This window comes from Sceloporus occidentalis, unplaced genomic scaffold (genome assembly GCF_023333645.1).
Source record: "Sceloporus occidentalis isolate IW3139 unplaced genomic scaffold, rSceOcc1.0.p SCAF_448, whole genome shotgun sequence".
NCBI classification, from domain to species: domain Eukaryota; kingdom Metazoa; phylum Chordata; class Lepidosauria; order Squamata; family Phrynosomatidae; genus Sceloporus; species Sceloporus occidentalis.
The window spans coordinates 49,309-68,332 of record NW_028317428.1 but is presented as its reverse complement, the minus strand read 5'-3'; the positions used below and the strand labels follow the sequence as shown (position 1 = coordinate 68,332).

The 19,024-nt window shown below is 47.0% G+C and overlaps 1 protein-coding gene across 1 annotated transcript in view; it reads right to left on the bottom strand.

Annotated features, from left to right (window-relative positions):
• Positions 1–812: 812 nt before the first annotated feature.
• LOC149271925 (cysteine-rich transmembrane module-containing protein 1-like) overlaps positions 813–19,024 on the bottom strand; it is a 35,898-nt gene continuing 17,686 nt past the window's right edge. Inside the window, exon 2 of the mRNA XM_089506996.1 lies at positions 813–919. Coding sequence (XP_089363122.1) covers positions 813–919 — 107 coding nt within the window. The remainder of the gene's footprint in view (positions 920–19,024) is intronic.

Sequence of the window (19,024 nt, the reverse complement as noted above, 5' to 3'; positions counted from 1 at the left end):
CGTCTTTGAATTATATGGTTTTACATATGAAGACATAACAATCAGCTGTTCCTTAATAGGTCTAAAAGATTGGTAATTACAATCTCAGATGAACAAAAACACATGACCTATTATACCGTGGCAATATTTATTCAACAAAATAAAGCCAAAATGGAGAAGCCATGTGTTAAAACCATTTTATGCCTCTTAAATGTTCATTAGTCCTCACTAAAATGTCAGATGGACAAGCTAGGTACTGAAGTTCATAGGGACATTGTGGTAAGTAGATAGCATACATTTTGGTAACCCATCAAAAAACATTTACATACTATGCTACTAGTTTTTGGAATAGCATTATCTTCCTTATTTACTAAATAAATAAAATAAAAAAATCAAATTACGCTATACATTTATTTAAAGATAAAATTGTTTTGTACTTTCTCAAGAAACAAATTCACAGACCAAGTGAAGTAACACTCATTCCACACATACATTTTGTAGATATTTATTTGCACTTGTTATCTGCATACTGTAGGCCACATCCAATTCCGTTAAGATTTCGTAATTTGACATGCATGGTTATTAAAACATATTATACATATATATATATATACATATATATATATATATATATATATATATATATATACACACATACATATATATACACATACATACATACATACACACACACAATATGTTAAATAATTTTTTACTAATTTTGTAGTTTTTATATAATCGAAGTTGCCATTGGGAAAAACAAATGATTATTATAATTAAAAGTTAGCAAGATGGAGGAAAGTACAACTATTTGCCATCACGATATGATGTGTTTAGGTCAGCATATCCCAAAGGCAGCAACAACATAGGGCAGTCCAACAAGCAGTCAGGCAGGCACTTTCTCCAGAATCATCCCTTCTTCGTTCTTCAACAACATACACTAATGGAGAAAAGAAAAAAAATGTGTTTACAACCCTTAGCATGCAAAGTTATTAGTGGGGCAGTAAAACATGTGTTAAAGCAAAATGTGGTTTCTATGTTGGTAAATGACAATACAGTAAACACAAACACTAAGTTTTAACATTATCTTTTTACCATGAATTACTGTATTGGCCCGATTATAGGCTGCCCCCACAAGTCTTTAAAGGGGGGGGTGCAGCCTATAAATCGGGGTTTAGCACAGGGATGCGCAATTCATATCGCATAATTGAATACATACAGGCATAAGTTGTATCGTCAACAGTGCACCTAAAACATCAAAAGTATTCATATAGCCTTTATAATCAAGACATTGACACAAGACATTGCAAGTAGAAGCAAGTTGACCTGGCAAAAGCAGTAAAACGTTAACCAGCAGAATCTTTGGGGCAGCAACTTCCATCTCAGTAAACAGTGCTGCAAAGGTGAGAGGGATTATCTTCCAGATGAGTAGAAAGATAACAACTGGGATTGCTGGAAGCAATGAGGTTATTTTGTTGCCTTGTGTTCTGGGCAAATATTCCCATCTGTACCCAGCAACAAAGGTGGCAGCAGATCTACCCCCTCTACAAACTGGGATATGGAAGACAGTGGTCATAAAGTCAAAGGAGGAAGCAGATGATGTTTCACTGGGGATCCATGTTTGAGGCCCTAAGCATTCACTATTTAGGGATTTTTTTTAATATAATCTATTTTCTTGCAGTAAGATTTGCTCAAAATGACAAGTGACGCAGATCTACTTTCACTTGTTATGAGGTTAATTGCCCTGCCCTTGTTGATTACTTACATTTTGTGACCATATATTCCAGTAAAAACAGTGCCACCTTCCTTGGAATGTTTTGTGAAATTAAAAGGACAGGTTACTCTCTGATAGTCCCAATGAGAACAATGAGCACTAACCTGAGGTAGAAGATGCAGCCCTGCAGCTGCCCTACTTCTCCATGGTCATTCTTGCCATTGATTGGCTGCTTGCCCAACTTAGTAAATGGTGAAGCCGAAGCTGACTGAAGGAAGTATATTACGTGCATGGAGATGTGTTTATCCATCAGAAAAAAGGCTTAATACCTGATAACTCCTGCAAAGTTTCCATTCAGAAAAGTATCCCAACATAATTTCCATCTCTCTCACGTTGCTATAAAAAGGAGAAGATGGGAGAAGAGTTGACCTCGCCTGACAACAACAAGAAAAGCTTTCATCTAGATTCTAGCTAGACAATGACAGACCAAACTGCTTGTATGGACAAGGAGACCTTAAGTCAAGTGATGCAAATAGAGTTTACGCTTCTGTCTGGCGGGTCCTAACCTGCACTTCTGTAATGGTTACCAATTCTAAAATGATAATAAATGCGTAAAGGATAGAGCTAAAATTGTTTTACATTTCCTGCATTTCTTTCAGCCAAAGTCTACATCTGTGTCAGGAGCGCCATTTTCTTGGTCACGCTGTCATTTTAGGAGATAGAGGTTCCACGGCCCATCCTTTTGGTTAAGAGCAAGAAATAGTAGGATTGCAGGGGTTGCCATTGTGATTCGATGTGAAATTTCCCATTTGATTTAGTACAGAAAATATTCTGCAGTAGACTTCTGATTGTGGATGGTTCCTGGGCAGGGGAGCTTATTCAGCTTATGTGTATGCCTCCCCAGAGAGAAAGCAATAATTAGTAAAGACAGTTCACAACCACCAGATCATTAGTGATCCGAGGGAATTTCATTTGCTCAGTTAAGATGAAAGGAATGGAGTTATCTGTAATGTAGATAAGCTGATTTTTTAAAGTAGATGATCACATAGCTATAAACAAAGGAAGCTATGGGCTCAGTCATCAACTAGTCTGATATAAATTTTAAGCCAGATAATACGTACATTATATTTTAGCATATTATACGTCACACAAATACAAGATGGAGCCACACCATCACTTCTTTATAATCACCTAGAGCAGTGATGGCAAACCTTTTTGAGCCCAAGTGCCCAAAATGCAAACCAAAACGACTTATTTTTTTCAAAGTGCCAGCACTGCAATTAAACCTGAATAACGAGGGGGCGTGGCCAGGGGAGGGCTGGCAGCCTAAGGCCTGGGGGGCGTCAAGTGAAGTGGCTCCGCCCCCTCGCACTCACCTTTCGCCCCTCACGCTGCTCCCATGACTATGCGGCCATCAGACTGCTGGAAAACTTATCTAAACGGCCGCTGGGTGCTGATGCCACCGGCCGGAGCTACTTTAATACTTTTTTTTTAAATTTATTTAATATGCCGGATCGGCTTGCCATATTAAAAATAAATAAAGTAATAAAGTAGCGTCGGCCGGCAGCATCAGCACCCAGCGGCCGTTTAGATTTGATTTCCAACAATCTGACGGCCGCATAGTGATGGGAGCAGAGCCGGCCTTAGGTGTCCTGGCGCCCTGTGCGGACTACTCCTCTAGCGCCCCCCCAATCCCAAAAAAAGAAAGGAATAAAAACTTGTAACAAAACCCCAATCACTATATACTACGCCAAACACTGATGTGGTGTAGGCCTACCACTTCATTGTCTGGCTTAGTAGTAGGGATGCATCGAAACGAATTCTGGACTGAAACCGAAAGTGCAGCATTTACCTGGCCAAAACCGAATATGACCCCCCCACACCATAAAAAAATCTAACACTTTTATTTAAAGTAAGTAACACACCAAAATAGGACAAAACAATTAAATAACATTAATATATATATATATATATATATATATATATATATATATATATGTCTGATTAACAGAAATCACATTCCTATCATGCCCAGGCATACCCAGATTCCAGGATGTACTCGCAGACTTGGCATGATAGGAGTATCTCACTCCCTTCTGCCCTATCTACCCCTTCTCACTCCCTTCTCCCTATCTACCCCCATCTATCTATCTACCCTTTCCCTCTTTGAAGTTCACTTACCTTTCAGGAGTCCTGCGGTGGGGGTGCAAGGCCTCTGCCTCCCAGCTCTGCCACTGTATGGAACAGTATAGAGTGATGGGAGTTATGATGTACTTTTAGAGCATAATTAGATCATGAAAAAGACATTGGAAATGGTACAGCATAACACCCATCACTCTCACACGCATCCCAATCCACACATATATACCAATCCACACATATATACCAATCCACACACTTTCCTTCTCTTCGCTCCTCTTCTTCAGTTCTTCTGTCTTCTTCCGGGTCAGAGGGCATGGACAGCGGTGGGCGCGGCTTCAGTGTTGTGCGCCGGGATCTGACAACAAACCCCGGCGCACAGCAGCTGTTGCCGCGCAGATCACAAGGGAGCGGTATCGGAGGTCTTTAACAGACCTCCGGCTCCCTTGAGTGATTTTAAGCCGGGTTCAAGGGAGATCCTTGAACCGGCCTAAAATCACTCAAGGGAGCCGGAGGTCTGTTAAAGACCTCCGATACCGCTCCCTTGCAAAGCTGCTCCTCCAGCGGCGGACATACTGTCCGTCTCTGGAGGGGTGCCGGGTGCCCCCCTGATGAGCGGCACCCGGTGCAGACTGCCCCCCCTCGCTAGGTACGCTACGGCGGCGTCGGACCCCGCGGCGGCGCCCCCTGGAGTGTGGCGCCCTGTGAGCTTTCACCCCTCACACTGCTCCCATCACTTGGCGGCCATCGCATACGGCCGCTGGGTGCTGATGCTGCTGGCCGGCGCTGCTTTAATACTATTTTTTTTTTTTCATTTAATAGCCGATCCGGCTTGCCATATTACATTTTTTAAAAAAGTATTAAAGTAGCGCCGGCCGGCGGCATCAGCACCCAGCGGCCGTTTAGATTAGATTTCGGGTGGTCTGGGGGGGCAATTGCCCCCCTGCCCCAGCCCGCCCCTGGGCGTGGCTTCAGTGTTCTCTGGGGAGGGTTCTCCCCAGAGAACCGTGGGAGATGTAGTCCGCGGGAGCCGACGCCGTGACTATAGTGTATGACTGTAGTCACGGCATGCCCACAGAGACGGCTCGGCGTGCCAACAGCGGCATGTGTGCCACGCGTTCGCCATCACTGACCTAGAGTGTATATTTTCCTATACGAGAACAAAGAAGTTCTTGGTGAACTAAGATTAAGTATGATAAACAAATTGTGTATCATAAAAAAATTAAATATATATATATTTAATTTACGGGAAGCACTATGATCTTTTATTTCTTGTTTATCTTTTTCACATAAATGTCGGATGGAGATCCAATTTGATAACAGAGGAAATTTAAGTATTATTCAATTTTTTTTATGATACACAATTTGTTTATGATACATTCTTTCATGATACACTTTATATTGTTGGTTATATACATAATAGCCACTTTAGAAGTTTAAAGTTTATTTTTTTTTTGCACAACACTATATTTTATTATTGTGAGTGGTATTTAGGGGTTATACCTTAAGTGTTTGCAGCACTGGTTAGAACATTTATTCACTAAATATTTTTTTAGCGCCTGATCTTTATTCCAATTCAGATTAAGTATGTCCTAATTAATACTCTATACAAACACAGAAAAGAATCCCAGCACTCAAAACAGCTGATTTTATTTGTTGTACCCTTCGTGACAAAGGCTGTTTTAACATTTCTGCGGTGCTCGTGTTTAGCTGTAATTTTCTTCTTTCCAGTTTACTGAACCCACACAAGTTTTATATATTGGGTTTTTTCCGGGCAAGAAGGGCTTTCATTATTTTGATTGTATCATATAATTGTCACGGCCCCAGCGGTTAGACCTCCCGGGCAGCAGCCGCGAGGTAGGGGGAGACCCCCCGCTTCGGTCCGGCGGCCGCAGCTGCCGCGAAGAAAGGGGAGACCCCCCGCTTCGGACCGGCAGCAGCAACCGCCGTGGAGAAGGGGGAGACCCCCCGCCTCTACACGGCAGCCCCAGCCGCAACTGCCGCGAGGAAGAGGGAGACCCCCTGCCCCCGCACGGCAGCCCCAGCCACAGCCACCACGCAGAAGAGGACGACCTCCCTCATCTACCCAGCAGCCGCAGCCACCACGGAGAAGGGGGAGACCTCCCGCTTCTACACAGCAGCCGCCGCGAGGAAGAGGGAGACCACCTACCTGCACGAGATCCTCCCAGCAGCTGCAGCTGAGATCTTCAATTAGTGCCTACTTCCTGTGCCTATTTAAGAGGCTTCAGAACTCTGAGACTTTGCCTTCTGATGGTCGTCTATGCCTTGTGCTAGCACCCAGATAGCGTTTACCTGCTTGATTCCTGTATTTGACCTCGGCTTGCTCCTTGACTATCCTGATCTCTGGTATCCTGATCTCGGCTTGTTCATTGACTATCCTGCTCTCCGGTATCCTGACCTCGGCTTGTTCATTGACTATCCTGCTCTCCGTTATCCTGACCTCGGCTCTCTGGACTATTCCTGCCAGTCCTACCTGACTACGAGTCTTCTCTGTACGCTGTGTCGTGACAGAATCAGAAGGCCATCATGAGACCCGCTTCGGTAGGACAAGGGTCCACTGAGGCTCGACTGGACGAGATGGATCATCGTCTGGATCAATTTGCTCAAGCTCTTCAGACCTTGCTTCAGCGTACTGATCCTACACAGCAGGCACCTCAACCTGTGGCGGCTCCTACGCCACCGCCGTTACCAGTAGCCACGGTTCCTGCTCACCTGCCTCCACCCCAACGTTACGATGGTGATCCAGCAACCTGTCGGGGTTTTTTGAATCAGTGTGAGATACACTTTGAACTGTCTCCTTATGCCTTTCCCACTGAACGTGCCAAGGTGGGATACGTCATTTCACTCCTCACGGATAAAGCCTTGGCATGGGCTTCACCGCTTTGGGAGAGGAACGTCTCTACAGTGCGCTCCTATGCTGAATTTGTTTCCAGTCTACGTGCTGCGTTTGATACTCCGGGTAGAAGGGCCACCGCTTCTAATTCGCTCTTTACTATTCGTCAGGGGTCCCGTCCGCTTCTGGAGTATGCTATAGAGTTCCGGACCCTGATGGGAGAGGTGAACTGGACTAATGAGGCATTAGTGGCTGCCTTCCTGAATGGACTTTCTGAGACCCTCAAGGACGAGACTGCTGCCAGAGACTTGCCCACGGAACTAGACTCCGTGATTTCGTATGTTTCTCAGATTGATCTGCGTCTCCGCCAAAGACAAGCTCAACGTGAGAGTCTGAGGTTATGTGACAAGGGTGGGAGATCTACTACACGCTTCTCGCCTCTGTTTTCTTCTGCCGCACCCTCGAACGAACCGTCTGAGGAACCCATGCAGCTGGGAGCCACTCGGGTCTCCGAACGAGAGAGGAACAGGCGGAGACGGGAGGGATTATGCTTCTACTGCGGACTTTCGGGTCACTTCATCGGACACTGTCCTAGCAAGCCGGGAAACGCCCGCACCTAGGTAGGCCAGGGGAACCTACCATAGGTGTGGTGAACTATTCCCCTAACGTGTTTCCCACCCGCATGACTGTTCCTGTCCGTCTGGTCTGGGAGGCTGGATCCGTTGACACTGAGGCTTTCCTGGATTCCGGCGCTGCCGGCAACTTTATTGATTCGGTGTTTTGTGAGCAGCAACGCATTCCCACCCTATCCCTGCCCGTACCGCTAGCTGTTGAGGCTATTGATGGCAGACCACTTCGTCCTGACCAGATTTCTCGCTCTACAGCTCCACTCAACCTTGCCGTCGGGATCGTACACGAGGAACGATTACAACTTCTCGTCATCCGCTCACCCTCCATTCCCATTATATTGGGATTTCCGTGGTTACAAGTACATAATCCTGCTATTGATTGGACTACGACTCAGATCACGGCCTGGAGTGCGTCCTGTAAAGCACATTGCCTCACCCCTCTTAAGCATGCCACGGTTACAGCTTCTTCAAGGGAGACCTCCTCTCTGCCTGCACAGTACCAGGACTTCGCGGACGTCTTCGACAAGAAGGAGGCTGAGAGGCTACCACCACACAGGCCTTATGACTGCCCGATTGACTTGCTTCCTGGGACCATGCCACCCCGGGGGCGGGTTTATCCACTCTCCATTCCGGAGACCCAAGCTATGGAATCATATATAGAGGAGAATCTTCGCCGAGGATTTATCCGCCGGTCTGTCTCCCCGGCGGGCGCAGGTTTCTTCTTCGTGAAAAAGAAGAACGGGGAGCTTCGTCCTTGCATTGATTATCGTGGTCTAAACAAGATCACCAGGCGTAACACGTACCCTATACCTCTAATCTCTGAACTTTGATAGGCTCCGTGGGGCCACTATTTACACCAAGCTGGATCTCCGGGGTGCGTACAATCTCGTCCGGATCCGTGCGGACGATGAATGGAAGACTGCCTTCAATACTCGTTCAGGACATTACGAATATACTGTTATGCCGTTTGGGCTGTGCAACGCCCGGCAGTCTTCCAAGAATTCATCAATGATTGCCTCCGGGACTTCCTCCAACAGTTTGTAGTGGTGTACCTGGACGACATTCTGATATACTCTTCGGATTTGCAGTCTCATCGTACCCATGTTACTCGCGTTTTGTCCCGACTACGGCTCCATGGACTATATGCTAAGCTCGAGAAATGTGAATTTGAGATCCAGAAGGTGACATTCCTGGGATACGTCATTACACCCTCTGGTTTCGAGATGGACCCATCCAAGGTCCAAGCCATCAGAGACTGGCCTCAACCCCCGGGTCTGAAACCCCTGCAGCGTTTTCTGGGGTTTGCGAACTATTACAGACGCTTTATCCGTGACTACTCCAAGGTTGCGGCTCCTTTAACGTCCCTTACTAAGAAGGGGGCTAACACCCTGGAGTGGTCTCCTGAGGCCATTTCCGCTTTTTCCCGGCTCAAGACTAAATTTACCACCGCTCCTGTGTTGCGTCATCCTGATCCTCGGTTGCCATTTGTTCTGGAGGTCGATGCATCTGAAGCCGGAGTCGGGGCTGTCCTGTCCCAGAGAGTCTCATACAGTGGTCCTCTCCATCCGTGCGGATTCTTCTCCAGGAGATTCTCCCCGGCAGAGAGGAACTATGATGTGGGGAACAAGGAGTTGCTGGCTGTAATCCTGGCGCTGGAGGAGTGGCGTCATCTTCTGGAGGGTGTTCAGATTCCTACGTTGATTCTAACGGACCACAAGAACCTTCAGTACATCGAGAATGCCAAGTGCCTAAATCCCCGACAGGCCAGGTGGGCTTTGTTTCTATCCCGATTTTCCTTTGTATTGACTTATCGTCCGGGTTCCAAGAACGTCAAGGCTGACGCCCTCTCCCGGATTCATGTGCTTCCCGAGGAGGAGGGTCGTGCGCCGGAGCCCATTATACCTACTACCAAGGTTCTCGCTGCTCTACACCTTCGTTGCCGGACTCCCTTGCTTGACCGCATTTCTGGATTACAAACCCAAGCTCCAGCTTCGTTGCCGGTTGGGAAACTTTTTGTTCCTGCTAACCTCCGTACCCGCGTGCTTCGTCTGTCCCATGGTTCCAGAACTGCAGGCCACCCTGGGCTAGCACGTACCAAGGACCTCGTGTCCAGGACATTTTGGTGGCCAGACTGGAGCAGGGACACTGCCCTGTTTGTTCGCTCCTGCCTCAAGTGTGCTGCCAACAAGTCTTCTAGAAATCTCCCTGCTGGGCTGCTCCATCCATTACCTCGTCCTTCAAGGCCCTGGACTCACCTTGCCATGGACTTTATCGTGGAATTGCCCAACTCCAAGGGATATACTGTCATCCTCATGATCGTCGATCGCTTTTCTAAGATGGCACATATGATACCCTTGAAAAGACTGCCCACGGCTTCGGTGTTGGCTGACTTATTCATGCGGGAGATCGTCCGCCTCCATGGAGTCCCTACTGAGATTGTCTCCGACCGTGGCACTCAGTTTATTGCACATTTTTGGCGCGAGTTCACCAGAGCCTTGGGTGTCACCCTGGCCTTTTCCTCCGCATACCACCCACAGTCCAACGGCGCAGCAGAGAGGGCTAACCAGCACCTCGAACAGTACCTGCGCATATTCATTAACCATCATCAGGACGATTGGGTTGACCTGTTGCCATTGGCTGAATTTGCTCGCAACAATGCGGTACAAGAGTCCACTGGAGAATCCGCCTTCTATTGTGTGTATGGTCTTCACCCACAACCCTTTCCTGGCGCCTTCCCTACTTCCGCTGATCCAGTACTTGAGGAGCGGTTGACGTCTATCCAGTCTACGTGGGCTTCGGTGCGGAGGGCTCTGGAATTGGCTGGTGAGCGACAGGAACTCCAAGCCAACAAACGGCGTTCTAGGAATCCTGCCTATTCTCCTGGGGACAGAGTGTGGTTGTCTACGAGGTACCTGCGCCTCAGAGTACCCAGCATGAAGCTGGCACCACGTTTTATCGGTCCTTTCTCGATTGTCCGCCGGGTGAACCCTGTCGCTTATGAACTCTCTCTGCCTAGGACACTCCGTATTCCTCGAGTCTTCCATGTCTCCCTATTAAAGCCGCTGGTTTGCAACCGCTTTTCGACCAGATCCTCTGTTTCGGAGACTTCGGCCACAGATATTTCGGGACGTACTCCTCAAGCTATCCTGAGGTCTCGCAGGCAACAAGGGAGTCTCCAATATCTGGTTCAGTGGAGGGGACTTGGCCCAGAGGATCGTTCCTGGGTACCGGAGGCTCGATTTCATGCTCCTCACCTTGTGCGTGCGTTCCTGGCTAGAGGGCGGAGTTGCTCTAACAGGGGCCGCCCTGAGGTCGCCCCTTTGAGGAGGGGTACTGTCACGGCCCCAGCGGTTAGACCTCCCGGGCAGCAGCCGCGAGGTAGGGGGAGACCCCCCGCTTCGGTCCGGCGGCCGCAGCTGCCGCGAAGAAAGGGGAGACCCCCCGCTTCGGACCGGCAGCAGCAACCGCCGCGGAGAAGGGGGAGACCCCCCGCCTCTACACGGCAGCCCCAGCCGCAACTGCCGCGAGGAAGAGGGAGACCCCCTGCCCCCGCACGGCAGCCCCAGCCACAGCCACCGCGCAGAAGAGGATGACCTCCCTCATCTACCCAGCAGCCGCAGCCACCACGGAGAAGGGGGAGACCTCCCGCTTCTACACAGCAGCCGCCGCGAGGAAGAGGGAGACCACCTACCTGCACGAGATCCTCCCAGCAGCTGCAGCCGGGAGAAGCGTCCTTCTCTGGAGTCCGGACTCGCTCTTCTGTACGCCACCTAGTGGCGCCGGCAGGTACTACCCCAACCTATATGGGAAGATTGAGGAATCGCCAACCACAAGATGGCCGCACAGGAAGTGACATAACGGCACCTTGAACTTTTGGCGGGAGATCTCCAATTAGTGCCTACTTCCTGTGCCTATTTAAGAGGCTTCAGAACTCTGAGACTTTGCCTTCTGATGGTCGTCTATGCCTTGTGCTAGCACCCAGATAGCGTTTACCTGCTTGATTCCTGTATTTGACCTCGGCTTGCTCCTTGACTATCCTGATCTCTGGTATCCTGACCTCGGCTTGTTCATTGACTATCCTGCTCTCCGGTATCCTGACCTCGGCTCTCTGGACTATTCCTGCCAGTCCTACCTGACTACGGGTCTTCTCTGTACGCTGTGTCGTGACAATAATTTACTACTAAAAAAAAAAAATAAAAAAAGTTGAAACATTTTGAAAAAAACTTTTTCTGAGTCTTGAAAAATCTTTTACTCATCTTCTACGGTTTAGAAATACCCAATGTTTTTATGTTTTTTTTTTGCACGTTATGGGGCAATAAATACAGGTAGCGTTTCGCTATTAACCTTTTTTCCAAATCTGTTAATTCCGCCCCCCCCCCAATTTTGAGTACCTTTGAAGCTGGCCAAACCAAATATTTTTGAAGACTAGACACCCCAGGGTATTTCAAATGCTAGTATTTTAACTCTTTCCATGCACTAATTCTACCACCAGTCTTTGTCAAACTTTGTGGTAGTCTTTTTTTGCGGTTTGTTTTTCACACATTGAAAATTAGACACCCAATGAGCATTTAACATGCCAGTTTTTTAACCCTTTCCATGTGAGAAAATAAAGCGCTAATTTTAGAACTTGCTCATAAATTATACACATATATATATATATATATATATATATATATATATATATATATATATATATACACACACACACACACACACACATACATACATAGATACCGTATTTTCCGGTGTATAAGACGACTTGTGAAAATCTAATGAAAAGTCGGGGGTCGTCTTATACGCCGGGTATACTTACTTACTTACCGAGCCGGACCGGAATCTCTAGGGGAGGGGCGAGCGGAGAAGCCGCCTCCCCTGGGCAGGTCTTCAGGGCCGCGCCGAGGTAGCTGCAAGATCGTGATCTCCCCAACTAGCCCTGATCAGCAGGTGCCCCGATGAGCAGGGCTGGTTGGAGAGATCACGACTTCCCTCTAACTAGCCCAACAGGGAGCTCGAGGTCTGGCAGGGTTAGGATACAGATCCCCCGCAGCGGTGCAGGGGACCTGCATCCTACTCTCCGATACACTCAGACAGCCTCCCCTGCCGGCACTTTCCTCGGGGGGAGTGCCGGCATGGGAGGTTGTCTAAGCGCATCACGCAGACGTTCCCCGGCAGCGGCGATGCGCGTAAACTCCCGCTGCCGGCACGTCTGCTCGGTGTGTCTAAGCTCATCGCGCAGATGTTCCGGCAGCGGGGGTTTACGCGCATCGCCGCTGCTGGTGAACGTCTGCGTAGAATAGATGTCGGATGCCGGAAGTTGTATACCGTTCTGCGTAGAATAGATGTCCCCTGCCGGCCCCCACAAGACACCCGGGACTCCGGGCAGGGGCAGAAGTGGCAAAGGGAACACATACATACATACATACATACACGTACATACATACACATACATACATACACGTATATAACACATACATACATACACATATACATGTACATAACACATACATACATATAACAAACACAAACACACACATATATATATATATATTGTAGGGAACAGCTCACACATGGGGCGGCAATGACAGTATTCACACCGGCAGCAGGTTTCAAAAGTCAAGAGTCTTTATTTAAATGATGTAGGCACAGGGCACCTTGCAAACAAAACAAAACTAAACATCAGGATACCTCACTATCCCACTACAAGCCTAAGGTCTGGCACAAAGCAAAGTAACAGGTTGTCCATAGGGAAAGCTTCATAACTGGTGGGCTGCAGCGCTGGCTGTAGCTGCTCCTTGACTCAGTCTCTCCTACACCCTACAAACCTAACAGCCCTCTCTTTTAAGGCTTCCTCCCCAGTAATGAGCATAGGAAACCTCACCTGAGGACTCCTGGGAGTAAGGAAAACCCGTAGTGGACTAGGGGTGTGGACTGGAGCTCTCACATTTATCCAAGTAATCCAGCCTATGTACCTTTAAACAAAAGAGTCCTAGCAGACTACGCCCTGCTAAAGCAGCTTATATCCTTCTGGATGTCTGCTACCATGCCTGGCTGAGAAAACCAGGTGAGATATACACCCCATCTGTCACGGTCAGGACTACTTGCCAAGCCGTGACTGTGTGGAGGGCGTGGGCATGAAGGGGTTAATAGCACCAGGCCTCTGGATTTACTAACTTCACCCCCTAACAAAGCATAAATTACACCAAATTAACCCCCAAATCCTGCCTGTATCCCCCCAGGTAGTCTGCCACCACTCACGATTTTGATACCGGATTCGTGAGAAATCCGAATTAGAACATTTATCTCTCTCTCTCTCATATATATATATATATATATATATCAACCCACCCCGTGCAAACAACATATATATATATATATATATATATATATATATATATATATATATATATCCTGTAGAACTTAATAACAATATGGTAACGTGTTATCCTCTCTTAGGGTTCGTGGATATCGATACTAGAGCCCAAAGACAGACTTAGATTATGAATATTTTAATAACAAAAAGACAAAGATTACACAGTGCCAGAATTACAAAAAAACAAGACATACAAAATAAAAGTAAAACAGCAAACAGTTCTTAAAAACAATGGGACTTAAAACACAGGACCCTCACTCACGAGTTTCTCCAATAAGCAGGCCTGTGGGAACTCCTTAAGTCCAGATGGTTTCTTATGATGTTGTTCCGATCAGAGTATATCATGGAGTTCTCCTTTGAGGTCGCTGCATTGTCCCTAAATCAGACTCTGTTTCAAGAAAACACCCCTCTGACCACATGTCCAATTGTATGACACCTTTTCCAAGAATTGGTTCCCATCTTTGATGTGCCAATAAGTTATGGTGGGGTAAAGGTGATGGAAACCCCTCCACTTAAGATAGGAATGGAATTCCTATAACTAAGGATCCTTATCTGTTAGGCCATGAATCACCACAGGGGTCCTTTGGAAAGATGACACCTCTAGCCAGAACAGATACAGAGGGCATGCACAAAGAAACACATTTAAATCGACCTCAGATTAACTCATTGAATGCTTAAACAAAGAAACTAACCACCTCTGCTGGGTTACCCTTCCATGCATCCACTACGTTATATGAGTTAATCATGACACCATCCACCACAATATATATATATTATATATATACAAATATACATACATACACACACATACATACATACATTTATTGGCCTTTTAAAAAAAATTTTTTTTACATGTTATTTAACAAAAAACAAAAAAAAATTTACTTTAATTTTACATTTATTTTACTAATCACATTGTGATTAGAAAACTGGGCTCCATTAACTTGCATGGTTGAACGCAGTACCTGTATTCTACCTGCAAGTGGAACCAGAGTTCTCAACTCCTTTATTTTGTGAAAGGAAGCGCTGCCATCTTGCAAGTGGCAAAATCTCGCACTGAGCAAGGGGCATCACCCTAACAAAGTTGGCAACAAATTGCCAACTTTGTACAGCCAACACACTGTATTTGCAGCATGCTCACGGTTTGGAAGGCATCGTATTATACATATTATTTGAGCCTGAGACTAGCTTAGTGCACTGCCATTTTTTCTTAACACCTGTACAATTGCTTGTTAACACAAATAGCTAATCAGCCAATCACATGGCAGCAACTCCATGTATTTTAGGCATGCAAACGTAGTCAAGACAACTTGCTGAAGTTCAAGACATACAACAGAATTGGGAAGAAAGAGGATTTAAGCAACTTTGTACCTGGCATGGTTGTTGGTGCCAGACAGGCTGAGTATTTCAGAAACTACTGATCTACTGGGATTTTTACGCACAAGCATCTCTAGGGTTTACAGAGAATGGTCCGAAGAAGATAAAATATCCAGTGAGCGGCAGTTGTGTGGACGAAAATTCCTTGATGTCAGAGGTCAGAAAAGCAACAGTAACTCAAATAACCAAATATTTTCAAATATTGGTTATGTCCCTAAGTATAATTAACACCCATGAGTCTGATTGGAGAGTCTTAATACATAGGAGTGAATTGTATTATGAGAAGACAAAAGGTAGAATTACGTTCTCTCAGTTTGTTTCATGCACTTTTCTTTGATCAATTTCCTCATAATTATTTTCACTTAATTTTTCACTGAAAATGTATCAACAGACACCAGTAACAAGAGGTCAAATTTAAGTGTGTATTAAGTATTTTTATATGGAGGGAAATTTTTATATTTTATCACTGAATGCAACAGTTTCCATTTTGTAATTTGAAAGAATAGTTTTACTCCTGTAATTTATATATTTTATTCGAGAAATTGCCAAATTATAGATACAGTTAAGTCTGAAAATATTTGGACATTGACACAATTTTCATAATTTTGTCTCTGTACACCACTACAATAAATTTGAGATGAAAAAAACATGGTGCAACTTAAGTGCAGACTTTCAGCTTACGTTTAAGAGGTTGAACAAAAATATTGTATGAAATGTTTAGGAATTGCAACAATTTTCATTCACATTCCCCTTATTTCAGGGGCTCAAATGTAAATGGAGAAATCTACATAATCAAACCCCTTGGACGTACCAGGACGTCCAAAAAACGCCTATTAAGGAACCCCTATGGACGTACCGGTACGTCCAGCCCTTTGTGCAGCATCAGGGACACATCCCTGCCACTGCACGGGAGATCAGGCTGTTTGACAGCCTAGACTCCCCACTGACAGCAGAAGCCGGCATTGCCAGCACGAAAGCCGGAAAGTTCCCGGCATGAAAGCAGGAAAGCCGTTACATTTCAAACTGCCCAGGCATTCCCTTCCGGGTTGCGTCACTACTGACGTAACCCGGAAGTTCATCGGAGGACAGGATATCCCCTGCAGGGGATATCCTGTCCTCCGATGAGGCACAGATGCTGCGATCTCTATGCACGTCTGTGAGGACCTGCATAGAGATCACAGTGTGATCGGTGCAGGGGGATCGTGGGGAGGGGAGTGAGAAACCAGCACTCGCCCGTCGACCCAGGTCGGTAGCGTGACAACACTGAAGGTGGCCGGTACCAATGAGCTAGCAGTTTATAAGACATCTCCTGGTCTTTAGCGCTGAGGGAGCATCGATGTGTGAAGATGCATATCTTGCTCCACTGTTCCTCAGTAAGGACGACCTGCAGCGCCATCTCCCACTTCCCTATGAACGCAGGGGGCGTAGGGGTCAGGGAGGACAGGAGAAAGCCGTACAGTTTGGAGATACCGTGGGATAGAGGGGCATCTATCATACACAGGGACTCGAAAGGGGAGAGGTCTCGCAGCACGTTATGCTTCCACGCTAAAGAGCGGTAAAAGTTACGCAGTTGCAGGTAGCGAAGCCTGTCCATCAGGGAGGGCGTCCCCTGGCCGACAAGGTGATCCAAGGGCTTGAAAGGTCACAAAAGATCGGAATCTCGGGATTGAGTCCCAACCCAGGCGGAGGATAACGTGTTGCCGTCTGTTGGGAAGGTATAGGTTAGCGAAAGTGTATTTTTTTATTGGCGAAGACCCCTTTTAACAGAAGGTAATGCCCCTTGGGGTCGGAAAAGACGCCAACCTCCGAGAAGGGAAGTTATTTGGAGAGGAGAATACCCACGCCCTACGTTTCGGTGGAGGGATTGGTGCTGAAATAGGGTAGAAGCGATCAGAGAGCCTGGGGGACCTGCCGGACAGGAAGTGGGTCTCTTGAAGGAACGTTACGTCAACTCTGTCTCGACGTAAGTCTCGGAGCAGGTTAGAACGTTTCTCAGGGACATTAAGTCCATGGGCGTTAAGGGACAGAAAGGTAAGGGGGAGGGGGAGACGGGGAGAGGGTAAGAACCTGGAGGGTAAGAGGGCTGGGAACAAAACAGTCAGTAAAGACCGCGAGACGCACTGGACACGGCAGCCAATAGGGCAACACTAGGTTACCCAAAACGACCATAAACGGACAGGGAGGTCGACGGCAGTACTAAGGCGTGAGGGAGTAGAGGCAACCAAACAAGGAAAAACAGTGAAGTGACACCAAATAGAACAAGGTATTGGCGAACAGAAATACGGTGGTAAGAACAGCGAGAACAACTGCTCGCCGCCCCCGCAGTAGGAGCATTAATAGAGTAACATAGACTAGCTGGCAAAACTAGATCAAAGGAGAGGGAGGGGCAGCATGAGGCATCAACAGGCCTCAACCACCAGCCCAAACAGCGAGGGCACAGCAGCACGTATCCGGTATCCGCCCCGGAAAAAAAAACAAAAAAAACACAACAAACCCCGGGCCCAGGCATCGTAGCGCCCCGTGAACAGATGTATGGTATGGAACATATATAGAAAGCAGATACCCCCGGTACCGTATGCTCAGAGCAGGGAGGAGTCAGACAACCCCTGGCCGTGCAACAAAGGCAAAGTTAGCAACAATGCAACCTAGAACAGAATCACCGGGGATGGCGAATGGATTACAGAGACATTGCAACAGATAAGGTGAACAATATATAGGTATAGGGACATATAGATATTCAATTAGACCTGCAGAGGTGCAGTCCATGGAAGGGTACGGCGATGGGTGGAGCCCCGCAGGGGTGGTGGAGAAAAAAAAAAAAATGTGAGATGTCATGCAGACACATATGCGGGATGTAGCATGGGGGTCCCCGGAACCGCAGGCACAGAGCCAGAAAAAGGAGCGACTGAGGTACGCCCCAGGCCAGCAGGTGAAGGGACGTGGCGGCGACTTAAAGAACCAAGTTGCTGCTCCTATTAACCCTTCTCCACCACCTGCTCCCTCCGTTGCAGCACTAGAGTCAGGACCGTCGTTTGAATCCCAAGTTCCTTTACCAACCAAATTCTCCACTTTCCGTGGGTTTATTACAAATAACTCATATTTTCTGTTAAACCACGTACTTATAATTCTGACTCAGTGAAGATTCGTTCAATGATTTTGTTAATGGAGGGTGAACCTGCCAGTTGGGCACATCTTTTATTATCTTCAAATGATCCTGGTTCTCATAATTACACCTCCTTTATTGCTGCTCTGTCCTCATTATACGATGACCCACACCTCCACTCCTCGGCATGTTCAGCTATCCGTACCTTATTGCAAGGCCGCTGTCCAGTAGAGGAGTACATTACAGAGTTCCGATGCCTCGCTGTGGATACTAAACGGAACGATTACGCCTTCGCTGACCAATTTCGCCTAGGTCTTTCGGATGCTGTTCGTGACGAATTGGCTTATGGCCAAATTCCCAATTCACTTGAACCTCTCACGGCTTTGGCTCTTTCTATTGATTGGAGATTGCGAGAACGTAGGGTCGAGAAACATCGTCCCTGGACCCCCCATGGAGAACATCTATGCCTCGTTCACATGATCCTACTCCTACACCCTCACCTCTATCGGAGGTGGAACTTATGCAGATCGGGCTAGCCAGATCTTCACTGTCCATTCAAGAAAAGAACAGACGTAGGGACAATAATTTATGCTTATATTGTGGAGCGGATTCCCATCTCCTGTCGGCCTGCCCTATCTGTCCTAAATCACCAAGAGGTGAGTCCAGAAACAGATCCCATTGTACTTCGTCCATACTTCTGGAGACCGCTGCTCACCTATCTGTTCCTCTGTGTTTACAGTGGGGATCTCATCAACTTCATCTCCAAGCCATTCCGGGGAAAGCAGCAATATAACTGATAAAGAATACCTCGCCAAACAGAAGATTCCTACCTCTTCTAAGAAACACGAGGTATTTATCC